Raw genomic sequence first — 18,810 nt, 5'->3', positions numbered from 1 at the left:
CGGGGGTCCCGGGCTGCACGGGCAGCGCTGAGAACCGGCCCCCATCCCCTTCCCTGGCTGCGGGGTGACCGAGCATCCACCGAGGGGACGGCTGAGAAACGGGCAAAGCTCCGGGACTCTCCTCACCCGGCGGATTTGAGGCTGGGGGCTCCCCAAATCTTCCCCCCTCAAACCACCCCCGGTACCCCCGGGGCGCTCCGGGCCGCGCTCTGCGGCAGAGCCCCCGGGGCAGAGCAGCCGAGGGCTGCGAGGGGGGATGGATGCAGCACAACAGCGAGGCAGGGGAGCCGCGGGTGGAGCCCGCGGGGGTCTCGGGGGTTGCGACTCACCGTGTCGGGCGGGCTCAGCGCGGCCCCGGCGCGGCGCTGCCGGACTGCGGCGCGGGGGGAGCTGCGGGAGGGACTGCGGGTGTCGCCATCTTGGTGCGCTCCCGGCGCTCCCCCCGCCCGGCCCGGCCCCCGCCCGCCCCGCGCGCGCCGCTGGGGGCGCTCGAGAGGCGCCGCGGGAGGAGCGGGGGGGAGAGGGGGAAGCCCCGGGAGGGGGGTGGCACATCGTCTTCATCATCGTCTTCATCATCATCTTCATCATCGTCATCATCATCATCTTCATCATCATCATCTTCATCATCATCTTCATCATCATCTCTGTGTCCATCATCATCATCTTCATCATCATCATCATCTTCATCATCATCATCTTCATCATCATCTTCATCATCATCATCATCACCATCATCATCGTCATTATCATTATCATCATCATCTCTGTGTCCATCATCACCATCATCACCTTCATCATCATCTTCATCATCATCTTCACCATCATCATCATCATCTCTGTGTCCATCATCATTCCATCATCATCATCATCATCATCACCATAATCTCTGTGTCCACCATCATTCCATCATCACCATCATCATCATCACCATCATCATCATCATCATCATCATCATCATCATCATCATCATCATTATCATCACCATTACCTCTGTGTCTATCATCATCATCATCTTCTTCATCATCATGATCGTCATCATCATCATCATCATCATCACCATAATCTCTGTGTCCACCATCATTCCATCATCATCATCATTATCACTATCATTATCATTATCATCTCTGTGTCCATCACCACCACCATCATCACCATCGCCTCTGTGTCCATCATCATCATCATCATCATCATCTCTGTGTCCACCATCATCACCATCACCATCCCTGTGTCCATCACCATCATCATCATCATCACCATGATCATCATTGTCATCTGTGTCCATTATCACCACCATCATCATCACCATCCCTGTGTCTGTCACCGTCATCATCATCCCTGTGTCCATCACTATCCCTGTATCCGCCATCATCATCACCATCATCATCCCTATGTCCATTGCCATCATCATCATCATCCCTGTGTACATCATCATCATCTGTGTCCACTATCATCATCGTCATCCCTGTGTCTGTCACCATCATCATCATCCCTGTATCCACCACCATCATCACCATCATCATCCCTGTGTCCATCACCATCATCATCCCTGTGTCCATCATCATCATCATCACTATCCCTGTGTCCACCATCATCATCATCACCACCATCATCATCCCAGTGTCCATCACTATCATCATCTCTGTGTCCATTATCATCATCATCACTATTCCTGTATCCACCACCATCATCACCATCATCATCATCACCATCATCGTCCCAGTGTCCATCACCATCATCATCTCTGTGTCCCTCATCCTCATCCCTGTGTCCACTATCATCATCACCATCATCATCCCCATGTCCCCTTGTCATCATCCCTGTGTCCACCATCATCATCACCATCATCATCATCCTCATCCCTGTGTCCATCACCATCGTCATCCATGATCATCATCATCATCCATCATCATCCTCATCCCTGTTTCCATCACCATCATCACCATCCCTGTGCCTGTCACCATCATCACTATCCCTGTGTCCACCATCATCATCACCATCGTCATCCATTATCAATCATCATCATCATCCCTGTGTCAACCACCATCCATCATCATCTCTGTGTCCCTCATCATCATCCCTGTGTCCACTATCATCATCGCCATCATCATCCCCATGTCCCCTGTCATCATCCCTGTGTCCATAACCATTGTCATCCATCATCATCATCATCATCATCCTCATCCCTGTGTCCACCACCATCATCACCATCATCATTCCTGTGTCTGTTGCCATCATCATCATCCTGTGTCTGTCACCATCATCGTCATCCCTCTGTCTGTCACCATCATCACTATCCCTGTGTCCATCATCATCATCATCATCCTCATCCTCACCCCTGTGTCCATCACCTTCCCCTGTCCCAGGTGCTCCAAGCCCTGTCCAGCCTGGCCTTGGACACTTCAGGGATCCAGGGCAGCCCCAGCTCTCTGGGCACCTGTGCCAGGGCCTCACACCCTCTGAGTATGATATTTAAATATCAAAGTAATAGAATAGTGAAATAATAAAGAATTTTAAGTCCTACCTGCCTTGAAAAGCAGATGAATATCACAATTTCAGTTATTAACTGGAGGTTTTTCTGTAATCAGAACAGTAAATTAATAAACAACACAAACTCCTCCTTGGGTTAAATTAAAACAGAACTTCCCAGAACACAGGCTGCAGAATTGGAATTCTGGAGCTGAGCTCTGTGCTGGCTCTGTAAGGAATAAAAACCAATTAAAATTGTTTCATAAGGATCCTGCTTTTTCCTTCTTTCATCCCAAAAGCCCTCACATCTCCTTCCCCCTCCGTGCAGTGACCTCTACTAACATATTATTATTACACCTGTGCTTAAACTCTGCATTTCTCCCTCCAACCTCAACCACACCTTTTAAACACAGGAGTTTCATGAGAAATGATTTCCAGGAAAACTCCTCCAGGATACCAGGAGCTTTTTCCTCGGCCAATTTAACCATTTCCATCACTCCCTGCAGCGCAGCAACAAAGAATTAAAACCAGATATACAACCAGATTATAATCTAATAATCCATTACTGCCTGTAATTAGTGCAACACAGAGTAATTAAAAGCTGGACTCGATTTTGGAGGTCTTTTCCAACCTGAATGATTCTGTTTGAGGTGGAGGCATGAAGATACCACCAGAGGTCATTAATGAAGCGCCTAATTACTCCCGGGTTTAATTTGCTTTATTGCCACCAGAGGGAGGAGGAGACACACTGGTGGCTTTGCCAGGAAAACAAAACTCCCTGCACCCCCCAGCAGAACTGTTCCAAAATTCGGGACCGCTCACCCCAAGGTTTTTAGGGACCTTGGATCCTCCCCACCTGCAGCAGAGCTGTCACCTGTTAATGGCTGATCCACTCTGCCCAAAAATCCTTTGGAAAACTCTGTCCGCTGCAAAGTCGGCAAATTCTTCCAGAATGTGTTCGTGGGGTGGTCAGTGTTGATTTGACCCAAATAAAAACCCAAATTCCACATGTTGAGTGCAGAACGAATGAATTGATGAATTGTTTTATCTCTTCCCACGATTCCCACCAGGCTGGAAGAGCTCTGGGTTCCCGTCCTCGCCCACCAAAGGATTTAAGGTGTCCTCGAACTGCAAAGACACAAATCTGCTGTTCAGAGAGAGCACAGAGCTGCTCAGCAAACCCTGCAACCGGAAAATCAACTCCCTAACAACTCCTGGAACTGAAACGTGAATCAAACCCACAACAAAATTCCTGCAGAGATCCCGAGCTGGGCTGAGCTTTTGAGGGCTGCTTTAAGAGAAGAGCCTGCAGCCGGAATGGAACAAAGGCATTTGGAGAACTTTGCCTGGGGTGCCACACGAAGTTGGGAACAAACTGGCAGCTCCTCCCCTGGACTCTGGGCACTGCTTTGGCCGCACCTGCAGCGCTCAGTCCTCGCCTGTGACCGGGCTGAGAAATCAGCTGGAGAAAAGCGTGGAGCAAGGAAACAGAGAGTGCATGAATGCGGCTCTGAGCAGATTTTTGGAGCTCTAACACCCAGCAGCAGTTCTGCTCTCTGTGGATCCTCTGGAAATGCCACAGGCTGCTGCCAGCATCCTCCTGCTCCGGGCCTGCCTGGCCCTGCTGGCCTGGCCCATCTACCTGCTGTCCTTCCTGGGCTTGTGGGAACCCTTCTGCAGGAAGATCTTTTTCCCTTTCTTCTTAGAAAAGATCGGCACAGTCCACGAGAAGAAATGCAAGAAGCACAAGGAGGAATTATTCCGGAATCTGCCTGATTTTAAGGGTCCCTCCGGGGAGCTGAAGCTGCTGGAGATCGGCACCGGCGGTGGAGCCAACTTCCAGTTCTACCCAGAGGGGTGCAGAGTCACCTGCAGCGACATCAACCCCCACTTCCAGCAGAGCCTCTCCAAAAATATGAAGAAAAACCAGCACCTGCACTACGAGCAGTTCCTGGTGGCGGCAGGGGAGGATCTGCACCAGGTGCCCAGCGGATCGGTGGATGCTGTGGTTTGCACCTTGGTGCTGTGCTCGGTGCAGAACATCAGTGGTACCCTGAGGGAAGTGCTGAGGGTGCTCAGGCCGGTGAGTACCTGCAAAAAACCTTCCCTGAATATCTTTAGTCTTTGCTGGAGGTATCAAGCCACGAGGAAAAAGGTGGGGGAAAAAATAATAAAAGGAAAAAATTTTTTAAAAAGCCACCACCAAAATAAAAACCAAAAGAACCTCACCAAGTGAAAAAGAGTTGGCTAAAACCCAGACCAAAAAAAAAAATCTAAGTGAAAAATAGTTGGTTTGAGCTTAAATCCAGACCAAAAAAAACAAGTGAAACAGCTGGTTTGAGCTTAAATCCAGACCAAATAAACCAAGTGTAAGAGTTGGTTTGAGCTTAAATCCAGACCAAAAAAAAAAAAAAAATAAACAAGTGAAAGAGCTGGTTTGAGCTAAAACCCAGACCAAAAAACCTAAGTGAAATATAGTTGGTTTGAGCTTAAATCCAGACCAAAAAATCCAAGTGAAAGAGTTGGTCTGAGCTTAAAGCCCAGGCAAAAAAAAACCTAAGTAAAAAATAGTTGGTTTAAGCTTAAACACAGACCAAAAAAAAAAAAAAAAAAGTGAAAGAGCTGGTTTGAGTTTAAATCCAGACCAAATAAACCTAAGTGAAAGAGCTGGTTTGAGCTTAAAACCCAGACCAAAAACAAGTTAAAAAGAGTTGGTTTGAGCTTAAAACCCTGACCAATAAAAACCCCAAGTGAAAAATAGTTGGTTTGAGCTTAAAATCCAGACCAACAAACCAAGTGAAAGAGCTGGTTTGAGCTTAAAACCCAGACAAAAAAACAAACAAGTGAAAGAGTTGGTTTGAGCTTAAAACCTAGACCAAAAAAAACCCCAAGTGAAAAATAGTTGGTTTGAGCTTAAACACAGACCAAAAAAAAAAAAAAAGTGAAAGAGCTGGTTTGAGTTTAAATCCAGACCAAATAAACCTAAGGGAAAGAGCTGGTTTGAGCTTAAAATCCAGACCAAAAAAAACAAGTGAAAGAGTTGGTTTGAGCTTAAATCCAAATCAAAAAAAACCAAGTGAAAGGGCTGGTTTGAGCTTAAAGCCCAGACAAAAAAAAAAAAACCTAAGTGAAATATAGTTGGTTTGAGCTTAAAATCCAGACCAAAAAAAAGACCAAGTGAAAAATACTTGGTTTGAGCTTAAATCCAGACCAAAAAAAAAAAAAACAAGTGAAAGAGCTGGTTTGAGCTTAAAACTCAGCCAAAAAAAAAGTGAAAAAGAGTTGGTTTGAGCTTAAAACCCAGACTTAGGTTGGTTCCTACAATTCTCTGTAGGGCTGAGTGGCAGACAGGTTTAGACTTAGAAGCCTAAGAGCAATATTCTGCTGACTAAAAGTATTTACAAATATTTTTACAACACTCAGCAGCAATCACAGCCCAACATTTAAAGCAGAATGTGGTGGTGTCCTTCCCCTCTCACCTGTTTTCCCTCGGGTGGGGAGCTCTGATCCAGCTTAAAGCCCAGTTTTAAATGAAGTGTTTCCACCTCTATGAAGTGGAGCTGCTCTGTCTGTAGGACCAGACCAGTCTAATTAAACACCTTAATTCCTTGGAGTCACTAATGAGCTGCACATTAAAACCAGATGGTTTGTCGGGGTATTTCTAAAATGGATTTTCAGCCTTTAAAGTGGAATTTTTCATGGAATCATGGTTTGGGTTGAGAGGGACTTTAAAGAACATTTTATTCCACTCTACCCTGGGCACCTCCCACTGTCCCAGGTTGTTCCAGGTCCTGTCCAGCCTGACCTTGGACCTTGGACATTTCCAGGGATCCAGGGGCAGCCCCAGCTTCTCTGGACACCCCGTGCTCACCCTCACAGGGAGAAATTCCTTCCCAATATCTCACCTAACCCTGCTCTCTGTGAAAAACTGATGGGTTGGAGCAGCATTGACACATTTATCTTAGTTCCCTTTGGAAAAACAAACCCAAATCAGTCATGTTGGCAACTAATTGAAACAAAACCACAACAATTGCTGGAATAAAGAGGGATCAAATAAACCACTGCTTTGTGATTTCTGAATGGGCATTTTGAATCTCTGGTTGTTTCCATTAATTCCAACTAACAGAGGGAAGGGAAAAGGGAAGGGAAGGGCTGGTGGGAGCCACTTGGCATGACCCCCACGCTGTAAAGAACATTCTGTGTTCCCAGGGAGGAGCTTTCTATTTCTTGGAGCACGTGGCCGCCGAGCATTCCAGCTGGAGGTATTTTTGGCAGCAGGTCTTTTACCCGACTTGGAAGCTGGTCTTTGCTGGATGCTGCCTCACCAGAGAGCTGTGGAAGAATCTGGAAGAGGCCAAGTTCTCAGAGCTGAAGATCCAGCACATCAGCGTGGCTTTGCCCTGGATGCCCATCGAGCCGCACATCGTGGGGTACGGGGTGAAATAATTCCCCAAAATTCCTCACACCCTGCAGGGCACAGGCTCCTCCATATCAGTGAAGGACTTAAATCAGAGCACAAATTACCAGCTGAGAAGAAAGGGTCAATTTTCTGAGCATCTCTGAATTACACAATCAATAAAGTTGGAAAAGCCCTTTTGGATCAGAGTCCAACAGTTAACTCAGCACCATGTTCACCATTAAACCATGGCCCCAAGGGCCACATCCACACGGTTTTTGAACACTTCCAGGGATGGTGACTAGCCTGTGCTAGGGCCTGACAACCCTTTCCCTGAAGAATTTCTTCCTCTTCTCTAATTAAACTTCCCCTTCTCTAACTTGAGGCCATTTCCTTCCTGAAGCCCTGGTACTGCTGACTCGGCCTTCCCAGAGCTCAGCGCAGCCAGGGAGGAGCCCAGGACAACAAAAACCAGCCCAGGAAGCAGAAAATAAATGTACAAATGGAAGGGGACTGCTGTCTGTGCCTGGTTAACTCTGGGATGGGGTTTTCAGGTCTGGCTTTATCAGACCTGCTGCCCCCTCCCCACGCTCCCTCACTGTTCCACCTGAGGGAAGCTGAACCCCCAAACTGACCCTTGGTCCAGCTGAGGTTGGGGTCTTTGACCCTTGGGCTGAGGGTGGGACCCCCAAACCTTTGTCCACATGAGGGTGAGACCGCTGACCCATGGCTCAGGGCTGAAAACCTTGACTCTCTGCAGAGGTGAGAGTGAGATCCCTGACCCTCTGCTCAGGTGAGGGCAAAGCCCTTGACCCTCTGTCCAGGTGAGGTTGAGCCCCCTGACCCTTTGTTCAGGCGAGGGTGAGACCCCTGGACCTCTGCCAAGGTGAGGGCAAACCCCTTGACCCTTTACTCAGGAGAAAGTGATCCCCTTGACCCATTACCCATGTGAGGGCGATCCCCTTGCCCCGTTACCCGGGTAAGGCCAAACCTCTTGACCCTTTACCTGTGTGAGGGCAAACCCCTTGACTCTTTACCTGTGTGAGGGAGATCTCCTTGACCCTTTACCCGTGTGAGGCGGAACCTTTTCCCCCTTTACCGTGTGAGGGCGATCCCCCTGCCCCTTTACTGAGCTAAGGCCGAATCCCTTTACCTGTGTGAGGCTGATCCTCTTTCCCCTTTACCCGTGTGAGGCACAAACCTTTGCCCCTTTACCCATGCAAGGGCAAGACCCTTGACTCTTTACCCGTGTGAGGCCAAACCCCTTGACTCTTTGCCCATGTGAGGGCAATCCCCTTGACCCTTTACCCATGTGAGGGAGATTCCCCTTGCTCTTTTACCGGTGTAAGGCCGAACCCTTTGCCCCTTTACCGTGTGAGGGCAAGACCCTTGCCCCTTTACCCAGGTAAGGCCGAACCTCTTGACCCTTTACCTGTGTGAGGACGAACCCCTTGACTCTTTGCCCATGTGAGGGCAAAACCCTTGCCCCTTTACCCGTGTGAGGCTGATCCCCTTACCCTGTACCCGTGTAAGGCCAATCCCCTTGACCCTTTACCTGTGTGAGGGCAAAGCCCTTGACTCTTTGCCCGTGTGAGGGCAAGACCCTTAACCCTTTACCGTGTGAGGGCGATCCCCTCGCCCCTTTACTGGGGTAAGGCTAAACCCCTTGACCCTTTACCTGTGTGAGGCCCAACCCTTTGCCCCTTTACTCGTGTGAGGGAGATCCCCTTGCCCCTTTACTGAGCTAAGGCCGAATCCCTTTACCTGTGTGAGGCTGATCCTCTTTCCCCTTTACCCGTGTGAGGCAAATCCCCTTGATCCTTTACCCGTGTGAGGCCAAACCCTTTGCCCCTTTACCTGTGTGAGGGCAAGACCCTTGACTCCTTACCTGTGTAAGGCCAAACCCCTTGACTCTTTACCCATGTGAGGGCAAGACCCTTAACCCTTTTACCTGTGTGAGGCCAAACCCTTTGCCCCTTTACCCATGTGAGGGCGATCCCCTTGCCCCTTTACCCATGTGAGGGCGATCCCTTTGCCCTGTACCCGTGTGAGGACGATCTCCTTGCCCTGTACCCATGCAAGGGCAAGACCCTTGCCCCTTTACCCGTGTGAGGCCGAACCTTTTCCCCCTTACCCGTGTGAGGGCGATCCCCTTGCCCCTTTACCCGGGTAAGGCCGAACCTCTTGACCCTTTACCCGTGTGACGGCAAACCTCTTGACTCTTTGCCTGTGTGAGGGAGACTCCCCTTGACCCTTTAGCTGTGTAAGGCCGATCCCCTTGACTCTTTACTCAGGTGAAGGCAAACCCCTTGACCCTTTACTCATGTGAGGGCAAACCTCTTGACTCTTTGCCCGTGTGAGGGCAAGACCCTCAACCCTTTACCGTGTGAGGCCGATCCCCTTGCCCTTTACCTGTCTGAGGCCGATCCCCTTGCCCTTTACCTGTATAAGGCCGATCCCCTTACCCTTTACCTGTATAAAGCTGATCCCCTTGCCCTTTACCTGTATAAGGCCGATCCCTTTACCCTCTACCTGTCTGAGGCCGATCCCCTTGCCCCTTTACCTGTCTAAGGCCGATCCCCTTACCCTTTACCTGTCTGAGGCCGATCCCCTTACCCTTTACCTGTATAAGGCCGATCCCCTTACCCTTTACCTGTATAAGGCCGATCCCCTTGCCCTGTACCGGGGGCTCCCTGCCAGCGGTCGCTGCCGGCCCCTCCCGCCCGTCCCCGGCTCTCGCCCCGCGCTCCCGCCCGGCCCCTCAGCCCCCAACGTCCCGGTCCCGCTGCCGGCTCCGGCCGTTCCCCGCGGGCCCCCCTCAGGCCCCGCCGCCATCTTCGCCCCTCGCCGGCGATGCAGCGGGCGCGGCCCGCGCTGCCCATACCGCTGCTGCTGCTGCTGCTCTCGGGACCCCTGCCCGGGGCGGCGGCCCCCAGGGACCCCGTGGACGGTACCGGGAGCCAGCGGGGCCCAGCGGGGCCGGGCCGGGGCGGAGGGGTTGGGGAAGGGGCTGCGAGCCTGAGGGGAGCGGGGTGAGGGGGGGCGGATAAACTTGGAGTTTACATAAAAATCTGGGGGATTCGCAAAGCAGCGGTAACTGAGTGCACTTAACTGTAAATCTGTACACAAGAAATACACCTTAGTCAGATAAATACGGCGTGTTTCACATCGGCTGGGAAAGTCCTGCCATCCCCAAACGCCGGGATCTGTGAGGCGACGAGTCCTGCAGTACAGAGATCCTGGAATGGTTTTGTCTGGAAGGGAGGGACCTTAAATCCCACCCAGTGCCACCCCTGCCATGGCAGGGACACTTTTCACTGTCCCAGGTTGCTCCAAACCTTGTCCAGCCTGGCCTTGGACACTTCAGGGATCCAGGGGCTGCTCACCCTCACAGGGAACAATTCCTGCCCCAAATCCCCTCTAACCTTGCCCTCTGGCAGTTTAAAGTCATTGTCCATTGTCCTGGTGCTCCAGGCCCTTCTAAATGGTCTCTGTCCATCTCTTCTGCAGCTCCTTCAGGCACTGGAAGGCCACAGTTAAATCAACCCAAAGCTTTTTTCCTCCAGGCTGATCAATCCCAGTTCTCCAAGCCTTTCCTCATGGCAGATCTGCTCCATCCCTCTAAACAACCTCCAACAGGTCCATGTCCTTCCTGTGCTGTGGTGATGCTGCAGATTTAAAAATCTAAAACCAAATTAAAAAAAACCACCACCAGCAGCAACAAAAAAGACCCACCAAAACCCCCAAACAAAAATCCTGAGACAATAAAAAAAAAACCCCAACCAATAAATTATAGCTGAGTTTTGCCCTGTTCTCTAAGGAACCCACTGTGTTTTGTATTTTTTTGTGTTTTGCAGAGTGCCACCAGCAGCTGCCGCTGGCCCGGAGCGCGGCGTCCTGGATCGTGGGAGGCCACGAGGCCCCGGAGGGAGCGTGGCCGGGTGTGGTGAGCCTGCAGGTGCTGAGGGGAGGTGTTCGCTTCATGCACCTGTGTGGGGGCGTGCTGCTGAGCCACAGAGCTGTGCTGACCGCCGGGCACTGCGTGGACGGACGGATGTACGTACTGGGGGGGCCTGGGCAGCAGGCTGAGACCTCTGGGGACAACACTGAACCTCCTGGGCAGCAGGCTGAGCCACTGGGGACCAGCTGAACCCTTTGGCACCAGGCTGAGACCACTGGGGACAAGGCTGAGCCCTTGGGGACTAGCTAAACATCTTGGGGACAAGGCTGAGCCCTTGGGGACCAGCTAAACGTCTTGGGGACCAGGCTGAGCCCCTGGGGACCAGCTGAACACCTTGGGGACCAGGCTGAGACCTTGGGGACCAGGCTGAGCCCCTGGGGACAAGGCTGACCCCTTGGGCACCAGGCTGAACCCCTGGGGACCAGGCTGAGCACCCTGGGGGCCAGGCTGAGCACCCTGAGGAGCAGGATGAACCCCCTGGGGACCAGGTTGAGCCCCTGGGGACCAGGCTGACCCCTTGGAACCAGGCTGAACCCCTGGGGACCAAGCTGAACCCCCGGGGACCAGGCTGAGCCCCTGGGTACCACAACTGAACCTCCTGAGGACCAGGCTGAACCCCTTGGGCACCAGGCTGAGCACCTTGGGTACCAGGCTGAACCCCCAGGGACCAGGCTGAGCCACTGGGGACAAGGCTGAGCACCTTGGGGACCAGGCTGAACACCCTGAGCACCAGGCTGACCCCTTGGGGACCAGCTGAACATCTTGGGGACCAGGCTAAACCCCTGGGGACCAGGCTAAGCCCCTTGGGCAGCAGGCTGAGACCTCTGGGGACCAGCTGAACCCTCTGGCACCAGGCTGAGACCACTGGGGACCAGCTGAACCCTTTGGCACCAGGCTGAGATCACTGGGGACAAGGCTGAGACCACTGGGGACCAGGCTGAACACCCTGAGCACCAGGCTTGCCCCTTGGGGACCAGCTGAGCCCCTGGGGACAACACTGAACCTCCTGGGCAGCAGGCTGAGCCACTGGGGACAAGGCTGAACCTCCTAAGGACCAGGCTGAGCACTCTGGGCAGCAGGCTGGACCCTCTGGGGACCAGCTGAACCCCTGGGGACAACACTGAACCTCCTGGGGACAGGCTGAACACCCTGAGGACCAGGCTGAGCCCCTGGGGACCACAGCTGAACCTCCTGGGGACCAGGCTGAGTCCCTGGGGCACCAGGCTGAACCCTTGGGGACCAGGCTGAGCCCCTGGGAACAACACTGAACCTCCTGGGCACCAGGCTGAGCCCCAGGGATGAGATGAGCTGAGCTGAGCTGAGCTGAGCTGAGCTGAGCTGAGCTGAGATGAGATGAGATGAGATGAGATGAGATGAGCTTTAAGGTGCCTCCAATCCAAGCCACTCCTGCATCCCACGATTCTCTACAAACAAAGATGAGTCCACTGTCAAACCTCCCTGAATTCTCTCGCAGGGATCCGTGCTCCTGGCGAGCCGTGGTGGGCGCGCACAACCTGCACAAGCACGGCCCCTACACGGCGAGGAGGAGGATCAGGAGGATCATCGTGCACTCGCAGTTCAAGAGGGAAACCTTTGAGAACGACGTGGCGCTGTTGGAGCTCAAATCAGCGGTGCGCTACAGCCTCTACATCCAGCCCATGTGCCTGCCCCCGGCTGCGCTGCTGCCGCCCCTGGAGAACAGCTCCGACTGCTACATCAGCGGCTGGGGACGCATGGCCGAGAAGGGTACGGGGCTCTGGGGGTGCCTCACACACACACAGGGGGGGTTCTGCCCCCTGCAGCTCCCCAAAGTCACAAATTCACCTCAGCTCAGAGGGTTTTCCTCACCTTTGAGGGGGAGCGACAGGGTCAGATTAGATATCGGGAAGAAATTTGGATTGGGAAGAAATATATTCCTAAAGGAACAAATTTCTCTCCTCACCTCTAAGTTTTCTTTTTGGTCCCTGGTAGTTGTTTTACCAGGAGCTGAGAGTGCTGATATCCATCAGCCATCTCTCAGGAGCTCACAGCAGCCAGCAGAGAAAGTTTGGGGTTCATACAAGATGTGTTCCACAAGAATCTTTATTTCATGGGAAGGGAATCAGGCAGGATTCTCTCAGAATCATATTTATAGATTTAGGGGGGATTCAAACTACAGCCAATAAAAGCTTATACAAAGAACAGCATCCAATCTAAGTGAGAAGTTCTAAAGGTGAACTGACCAATTAAACTAATTTCTAACCAATTATCTTCCAAAGTGTTAGAGTGTGACCAAATTCTTAAGGAATTTGGCTCAGCTTTGGTATCTAGGAAACTTTATCTATTATAGCAAGTTCCAGGGGAAGATGGCTTTGGAGGAATTGTACCATCCACACTCCCCCTGTGAGGGTGGAGAGGTCCTGGCACAGATAACCCAGTGCTGCCCCATCTCTGGGACTGTCCGGGGTCAGCTTGGACAAGGCTTGGAATAACCTGGGATAGAGGAAGGTGTCCCTGCCCATGGATGATCTTTAGGGTCCCTCCCAGCCCAAACCATTCTGGGATCCTGGATTTGTGGTCATCTCACACAACATTTACCTCTGCTGTCAGGGGTTTTCCACCACAAGCAGCTGTAACCACAGATTGCATTTCCCAGCCTTTTTTTTTCCAAGTATAACATGAAAAAAAAGAGAAATAAACTCAGCTGATGTCAGATTCGTGGTGCAGGTCAACGTGGGCTGCTGGAAAAAGCTATTTTACTGAAAAACAACAATTCTGATGGCTCATGTTGTGACCTGAGGGGTTCCCATGGGATTTATGAATGGTTACACCCCCTCCAATTCTCTCTTTACTCCCACTGGGCACAAATTCGGTGCCACTCGGTGCCGTGCGTGGGAGCTTTGGGGTCAGCTGGGATTGTATGAGCCTGTTTGATAAGAAAGGTGTTTTATCACTGATGCTTCTTCTGAGGAAGAATTGCAAAACCTCCATCAAACCCCATCAAACCTTTAACCCACATTGGGAACAGGCAGGCTCTGTGTCCTCCCCATGTCTAAACACATCCAGGAACACACCTAGGCTGACGAAACAAAAAAAAAAACCAACACAACAAAATTACCACACTCCCCAACATATTTCACCTCTCTAAATTCTTGTCTCCACTCAAGGTAAAACCTCCTCTGTGCTAAGAGAAGCCCAGGTGGGGATCCTCCCTCACAGCTTGTGCAACAGCTCCGAGGGGTACGCGGGGCTCGTGAACGACAAAGCGCTCTGTGCTGGCACCTGGGCTGGAGGCACTGACAGCTGCCAGGTGAGAAGGGAGCTGTGCCCACCTGCCAGAGGCTCAGCAGCATCGTGGTTTGTAGCATCATTCATTAAACCAGCAGAAATATTGACTGGGAAATGTGTTAAATGCAAATGAAGCTGGTGAGAGGGTGGGGAGGTGATTGCAAAGCAAAAACGTGCACGGAGAATTTGGTGTTGTTGGAAGATGATGGGAATTGGTGAAGAAAGAGGAAGGATGAAGAATGCAAAGTTTTTATGCCACAAAGGTGTCAGTAAATTATAAATGAGACAAAACATTGGGCACTGTGCCATGCAGGGTGTGAAGGAATTGTATGTCACCTGTTCTTATGCTGGAGAGCAGCACTGGACACAGAAAAAGCTCAGGGATGTGGTTTAGGGATAAAGCTCTAGGAATTGGTTCAGGGATGTGATTCAGGGATGTGGTTCAGGGATAGAGCTCTAGGAATTGGCTCAGGGATGTGGTTTAGGGATGGGGCTCTAGGAAATGGCTCAGGGATGTGATTCAGGGATGAGATTCAGGGATAGAGCTCTAGGAATTGGCTCAGGGATGTGGTTCAGGGATAGGGCTCTAGGAAATGGCTCAGGGATGTGGTTCAGGGATGGGGCTCTAGGAAATGGCTCAGGGATGTGGTTCAGGGATAGAGCTCTAGGAATTGGCTCAGGGATGTGATTCAGGGATGTGGCTCAGGGATGGGGCTCTAGGAAATGGCTCAGGGATGTGGTTGAGGGATAGAGCTCTAGGAAGTGGCTCAGGAATGTGGTTCAGGGATGGGGCTCTAGGAAATGGCTCAGGGATGTGGTTCAGGGATAGAGTTCCAGGAAGTGGTTCAGGGATGAGGCTCCAGGAAGTGGCTCAGGAATTTCCATTTAAATTCTGAGCAATCACCACCTCTTTCTGGGAAAAGCCCAAAGCACTGGCAGAAGCTGCAGCACCAGCTGGGACATGGAGACTTTTCTAATTAAACCCCATAATGTATCCTAAGTGCTTTGTCTGCTCCACTTCCTGCTGCTCTCAGCAGTTTTCCCTGAGCAGGTGGCACAGCCAAGACTCAGGATGTGAGTGAGCTCCTCACGGTGTCTCCTGGAGCTTCCACACCATGGAACCAATTCCCCAATTAAGGGAGGAGTGAAGGTTTAGGGATGAAAAGGTGCAGAGAGAAAACAGAACCTGAGTTCAAAGATTCTGAAGCAGTTCAGGCCTGGGGCTCTGTTCAGTGCAGTGTCCTGACCAGAATCAGGAAATTCTCTGTGGAAAGGGTGGGCAGGGATTTTAGGGGCTGCCCAGGGAGGTTTGGAGTCCCCATCCCCAAGGAGGCTGAGCTGGAAAAGCCCAGAGTCAGGGCTATAAATCTATAAATCAATAATACATATCTATAAATCTATAAATCTATAATATATATCTGTAAATCTATACATCAAAACCAAACTGCCCTTTGTTAGAATTTCTGGTAATTGTGGCCCAGGCCAGGATTCCCTGATGCTGATTTGGGATTCTTGCCTGGTTATTGCTGATATTGGCTGCCCAGGGAGGTTTGGAGTCCCCATCCCCCAGGAATGCCTGGAGGTGGCACTCAGTGCTCTGGGCTGGTGACAGGGTGGGGATCAGAGGTTGGACCTGATGCTCTTGGAGGGCCTTTCCAACCTCAGGGATGTTGATCCTGAGTCTTTCAGCACCACCAGATTTCCCTTGAGTTGTCCACGTGCTGCTGCCCACATTTTACTGTCACTGTGACTGAGCTGCTTAAAATAAACCTAAAAACGAGCCTGATGGCTGCCTGAATTGTTTCCAGCAAGGAAAGCCTGACTGTGGTTTTCTTTTTTGGTCCTTGGTGGTATTTGCCAGGACCAGAGAGTGCTAACATGTGGCTATCTCTCAGAAAACTCACATTTTCATCAGACCTTGCTTGACTAATTCCACAAGAATCTTTATTTCATGGGAAGGGTGGTCAGGCAGGATTCTCTCAGAATCATATTTATAAGTTCAGGGAAGGATTCAAACTACAGCCAATAAATACAAAGAACAGCACCCAGTCTAAGTGAGAAGTTCTACAGGTGAACTGACCAATTACACATAATAATTTCTAACCAATTATCTTCCAAAGTGTTAGAGTGTGACCAAATTCTTAAGGAATTTGGCTCAGCCTTGGTGTGGCTTTTCTTTTTGGTCCCTGGTGGTATTGACCAGGAGCTGAGAGTGCTAACATTTAGCAGTTTCTCAGAAAAGCTCACATTTCATCAGCAGAGAAAGACCAGAGGCCTTGCTTGATGAGTTCCACAAGAATCTTTATTTCATGGGAAGGGTGGTCAAGCAGAGATCTCTCAGAATCATATTTATAAGTTCAGGGAGGATTCAAACTACAACCAATAAAAGTTTATACAAAGAACAGTGAGAAGTTCTAAAGGTGAACTGACCAATTACACAGACTAATTTCTAACCAATTATCTTTGAAGGTGTTTGGAGAGTGACCAAATTCTTAAGGAATTTGGCTCAACCTTGGTGTGGCTTTTCTTTTTGGTCCCTGGTGGTATTTACCAGGAGCTGAGAGTGCTAACATTTAGCAGTTTCTCAGAAAAGCTCACATTTAGCCAGCAGAGAAAGACCAGAGGCCTTACTTGACAAGTTCCACAAGAATCTTTATTTCATGGGAAGGGAGTCAAGCAGGATTCTCTCAGAATCATATTTATAAGTTCAGGGAGGATTCAAACTACAGCCAATAAAAGTTTATACAAAGAACAGCATCCAATCTAAGTGAGAAGTTCTAAAGGTGAACTGACCAATTACACATAATAATTTCTGACCAATTATCTTCCAAGGTGTCAGAGAGTGACCAAATTCTGAAGGAATTTGGCTCAGCCTTGGTGTGGCTTTTCTTTTTGGTCCCTGGTGGTATTTACCAGGAGCTGAGAGTGCTAACATTTAGCAGTTTCTCAGAAAAGCTCACATTTAGCCAGCAGAGAAAGACCAGAGGCCTTGCTTGATGAGTTCCACAAGAATCTTTATTTCATGGGAAGGGAGTCAAGCAGGATTCTCTCAGAATCATATTTATAGGTTCAGGGAGGATTCAAACTACAACCAATAAAAGTTTATACAAAGAATTGTGAGAAGTTCTAAAGGTGAACTGACCAATTACACAAACTAATTTCTGACCAATTATCTTCCAAGGTGTTAGAGTGTGACCAAATTCTGAAGGAATTTGGCTCAACCTTGGTATCTAGGAAGTTTTATCTATTATAGCAAGTTCCAGGGGCCAGGGGAAGATGGCTTTGGAGGAATTGTACCATCCACACTCCCCCTGTGAGGGTGGAGAGGTCCTGGCCCAGATAACCCAGTGCTGCCCCATCTCTGGGATTGTCCAGGCTCAGCTTGGACAAAGCTTGGAATAACCTGGGATAGAGGAAGGTGAAAATGACTTTGGAGGAATTCTACCACCCACACCTGACATGCTGCTGCTTTTTGTGCTGTTCATTTGCAGGGTGACAGCGGGGGTCCCTTGGCCTGTTACCACCCTGACACCGACAAGTTTTTCCTGGTTGGCATCGCCAGCTTCGGCGTGGGCTGCGGCCGCCCGCGCTACCCCGGCATCTACGTGCGCCTGTCCCAGTACAGAACCTGGATCAAAGCAAAACTGCTCTTGATTAACAGCACCTGGAACCCCGTGGGCAGCACCCTCAGCATCCTCCTGGCCGTGCTTCACGCGGCGCTGGCGCAGATTTTGTGAAAAAGGGGAAACGTGAGAAAGGAAAAATCCAGCTCCCCCTCCTGACTGCCAATAAAACCAAGAGGCAAAGGATGTGCACTTACTTTTTAGGAGTTATGTTTGCCATTGTGTTTTTTGTTTCCTGCCTCTCATATCCACGCTGACAGCAGTGGAAATTGTAACAGCCTCGGCACTAATGAGGAAAATTGGATACAGAAATGTCATCGATTGGAAACACTTCCTTGCCACCCAAATTTTGTGTTTTTCCAGCCATCAACGGCTAGAAACACTTCCTTGCCACCCAATTTTTGTGTTTTTCCAGCCATCACCGACTGGAAACACTTCCTTGCCACCCAATTTTTGTGTTTTTCCAGCCATCACCGACTGGAAACACTTCCTTGCCACCCAAATTTTGTGTTTTTCCAGCCATCACCGACTGGAAACACTTCCTTGCCACCCAATTTTTGTGTTTTTCCAGCCATCATCGGCTGGAAACACTTCCTTGCCACCCAATTTTTGTGTTTTTCCAGCCATCACTGACTGGAAACACTTCCTTGCCACCCAATTTTTGTGTTTTTCCAGCCATCACCGACTGGAAACACTTCCTTGCCACCCAATTTTTGTGTTTTTCCAGCCATCATCGGCTGGAAACACTTCCTTGCCACCCAATTTTTGTGTTTTTCCAGCCATCACCAACTGGAAACACTTCCTTGCCACTCAAATTTTTGTGTTTTTCCAGCCATCACTGATTGGAAACACTTCCTTGCCACCCAAATTTTGTGTTTTTCCAGCCATCACTGACTGGAAACACTTCCTTGCCACCCAAATTTTGTGTTTTTCCAGCCATCACTGATTGGAAACACTTCCTTGCCACCCAATTTTTGTGTTTTTCCAGCCATCACTGACTGGAAACACTTCCTTGCCACCCAATTCTTGTGTTTTTCCAGCCATCACTGACTGGAAACATTTTCTTTCCACCTTATTTCTGTGCTTTTCCAGCCATC

At 50.2% G+C, this 18,810-nt stretch overlaps 2 protein-coding genes across 2 annotated transcripts; both read left to right on the top strand.

The window, feature by feature from the left end:
• The first annotated feature begins 3,807 nt into the window (after nt 1–3,807).
• Nucleotides 3,808–7,375, top strand: LOC117009097 (methyltransferase-like protein 7A). The gene is made up of 2 exons (XM_033083289.2): nt 3,808–4,549; nt 6,676–7,375. The coding sequence occupies exons 1-2, from the start codon at nt 4,040–4,042 to the stop codon at nt 6,910–6,912; spliced, it is 747 nt and encodes a 248-aa protein (XP_032939180.1). The 5' UTR covers nt 3,808–4,039; the 3' UTR covers nt 6,913–7,375.
• A 2,340-nt stretch (nt 7,376–9,715) lies between these two features.
• TMPRSS12 (transmembrane serine protease 12) lies at nt 9,716–18,039 on the top strand. The gene is made up of 5 exons (XM_033083094.1): nt 9,716–9,812; nt 10,720–10,918; nt 12,298–12,569; nt 13,970–14,112; nt 17,582–18,039. Exons 1-5 carry the CDS (start codon nt 9,716–9,718, stop codon nt 17,825–17,827), a joined length of 957 nt encoding a protein of 318 aa, XP_032938985.1. The 3' UTR covers nt 17,828–18,039.
• Nucleotides 18,040–18,810: the final 771 nt, after the last annotated feature.

This window comes from Catharus ustulatus, chromosome 31 (genome assembly GCF_009819885.2).
Source record: "Catharus ustulatus isolate bCatUst1 chromosome 31, bCatUst1.pri.v2, whole genome shotgun sequence".
Lineage (NCBI taxonomy): Eukaryota > Metazoa > Chordata > Aves > Passeriformes > Turdidae > Catharus > Catharus ustulatus.
This window is presented reverse-complemented; position numbering and strand designations above follow the sequence as displayed.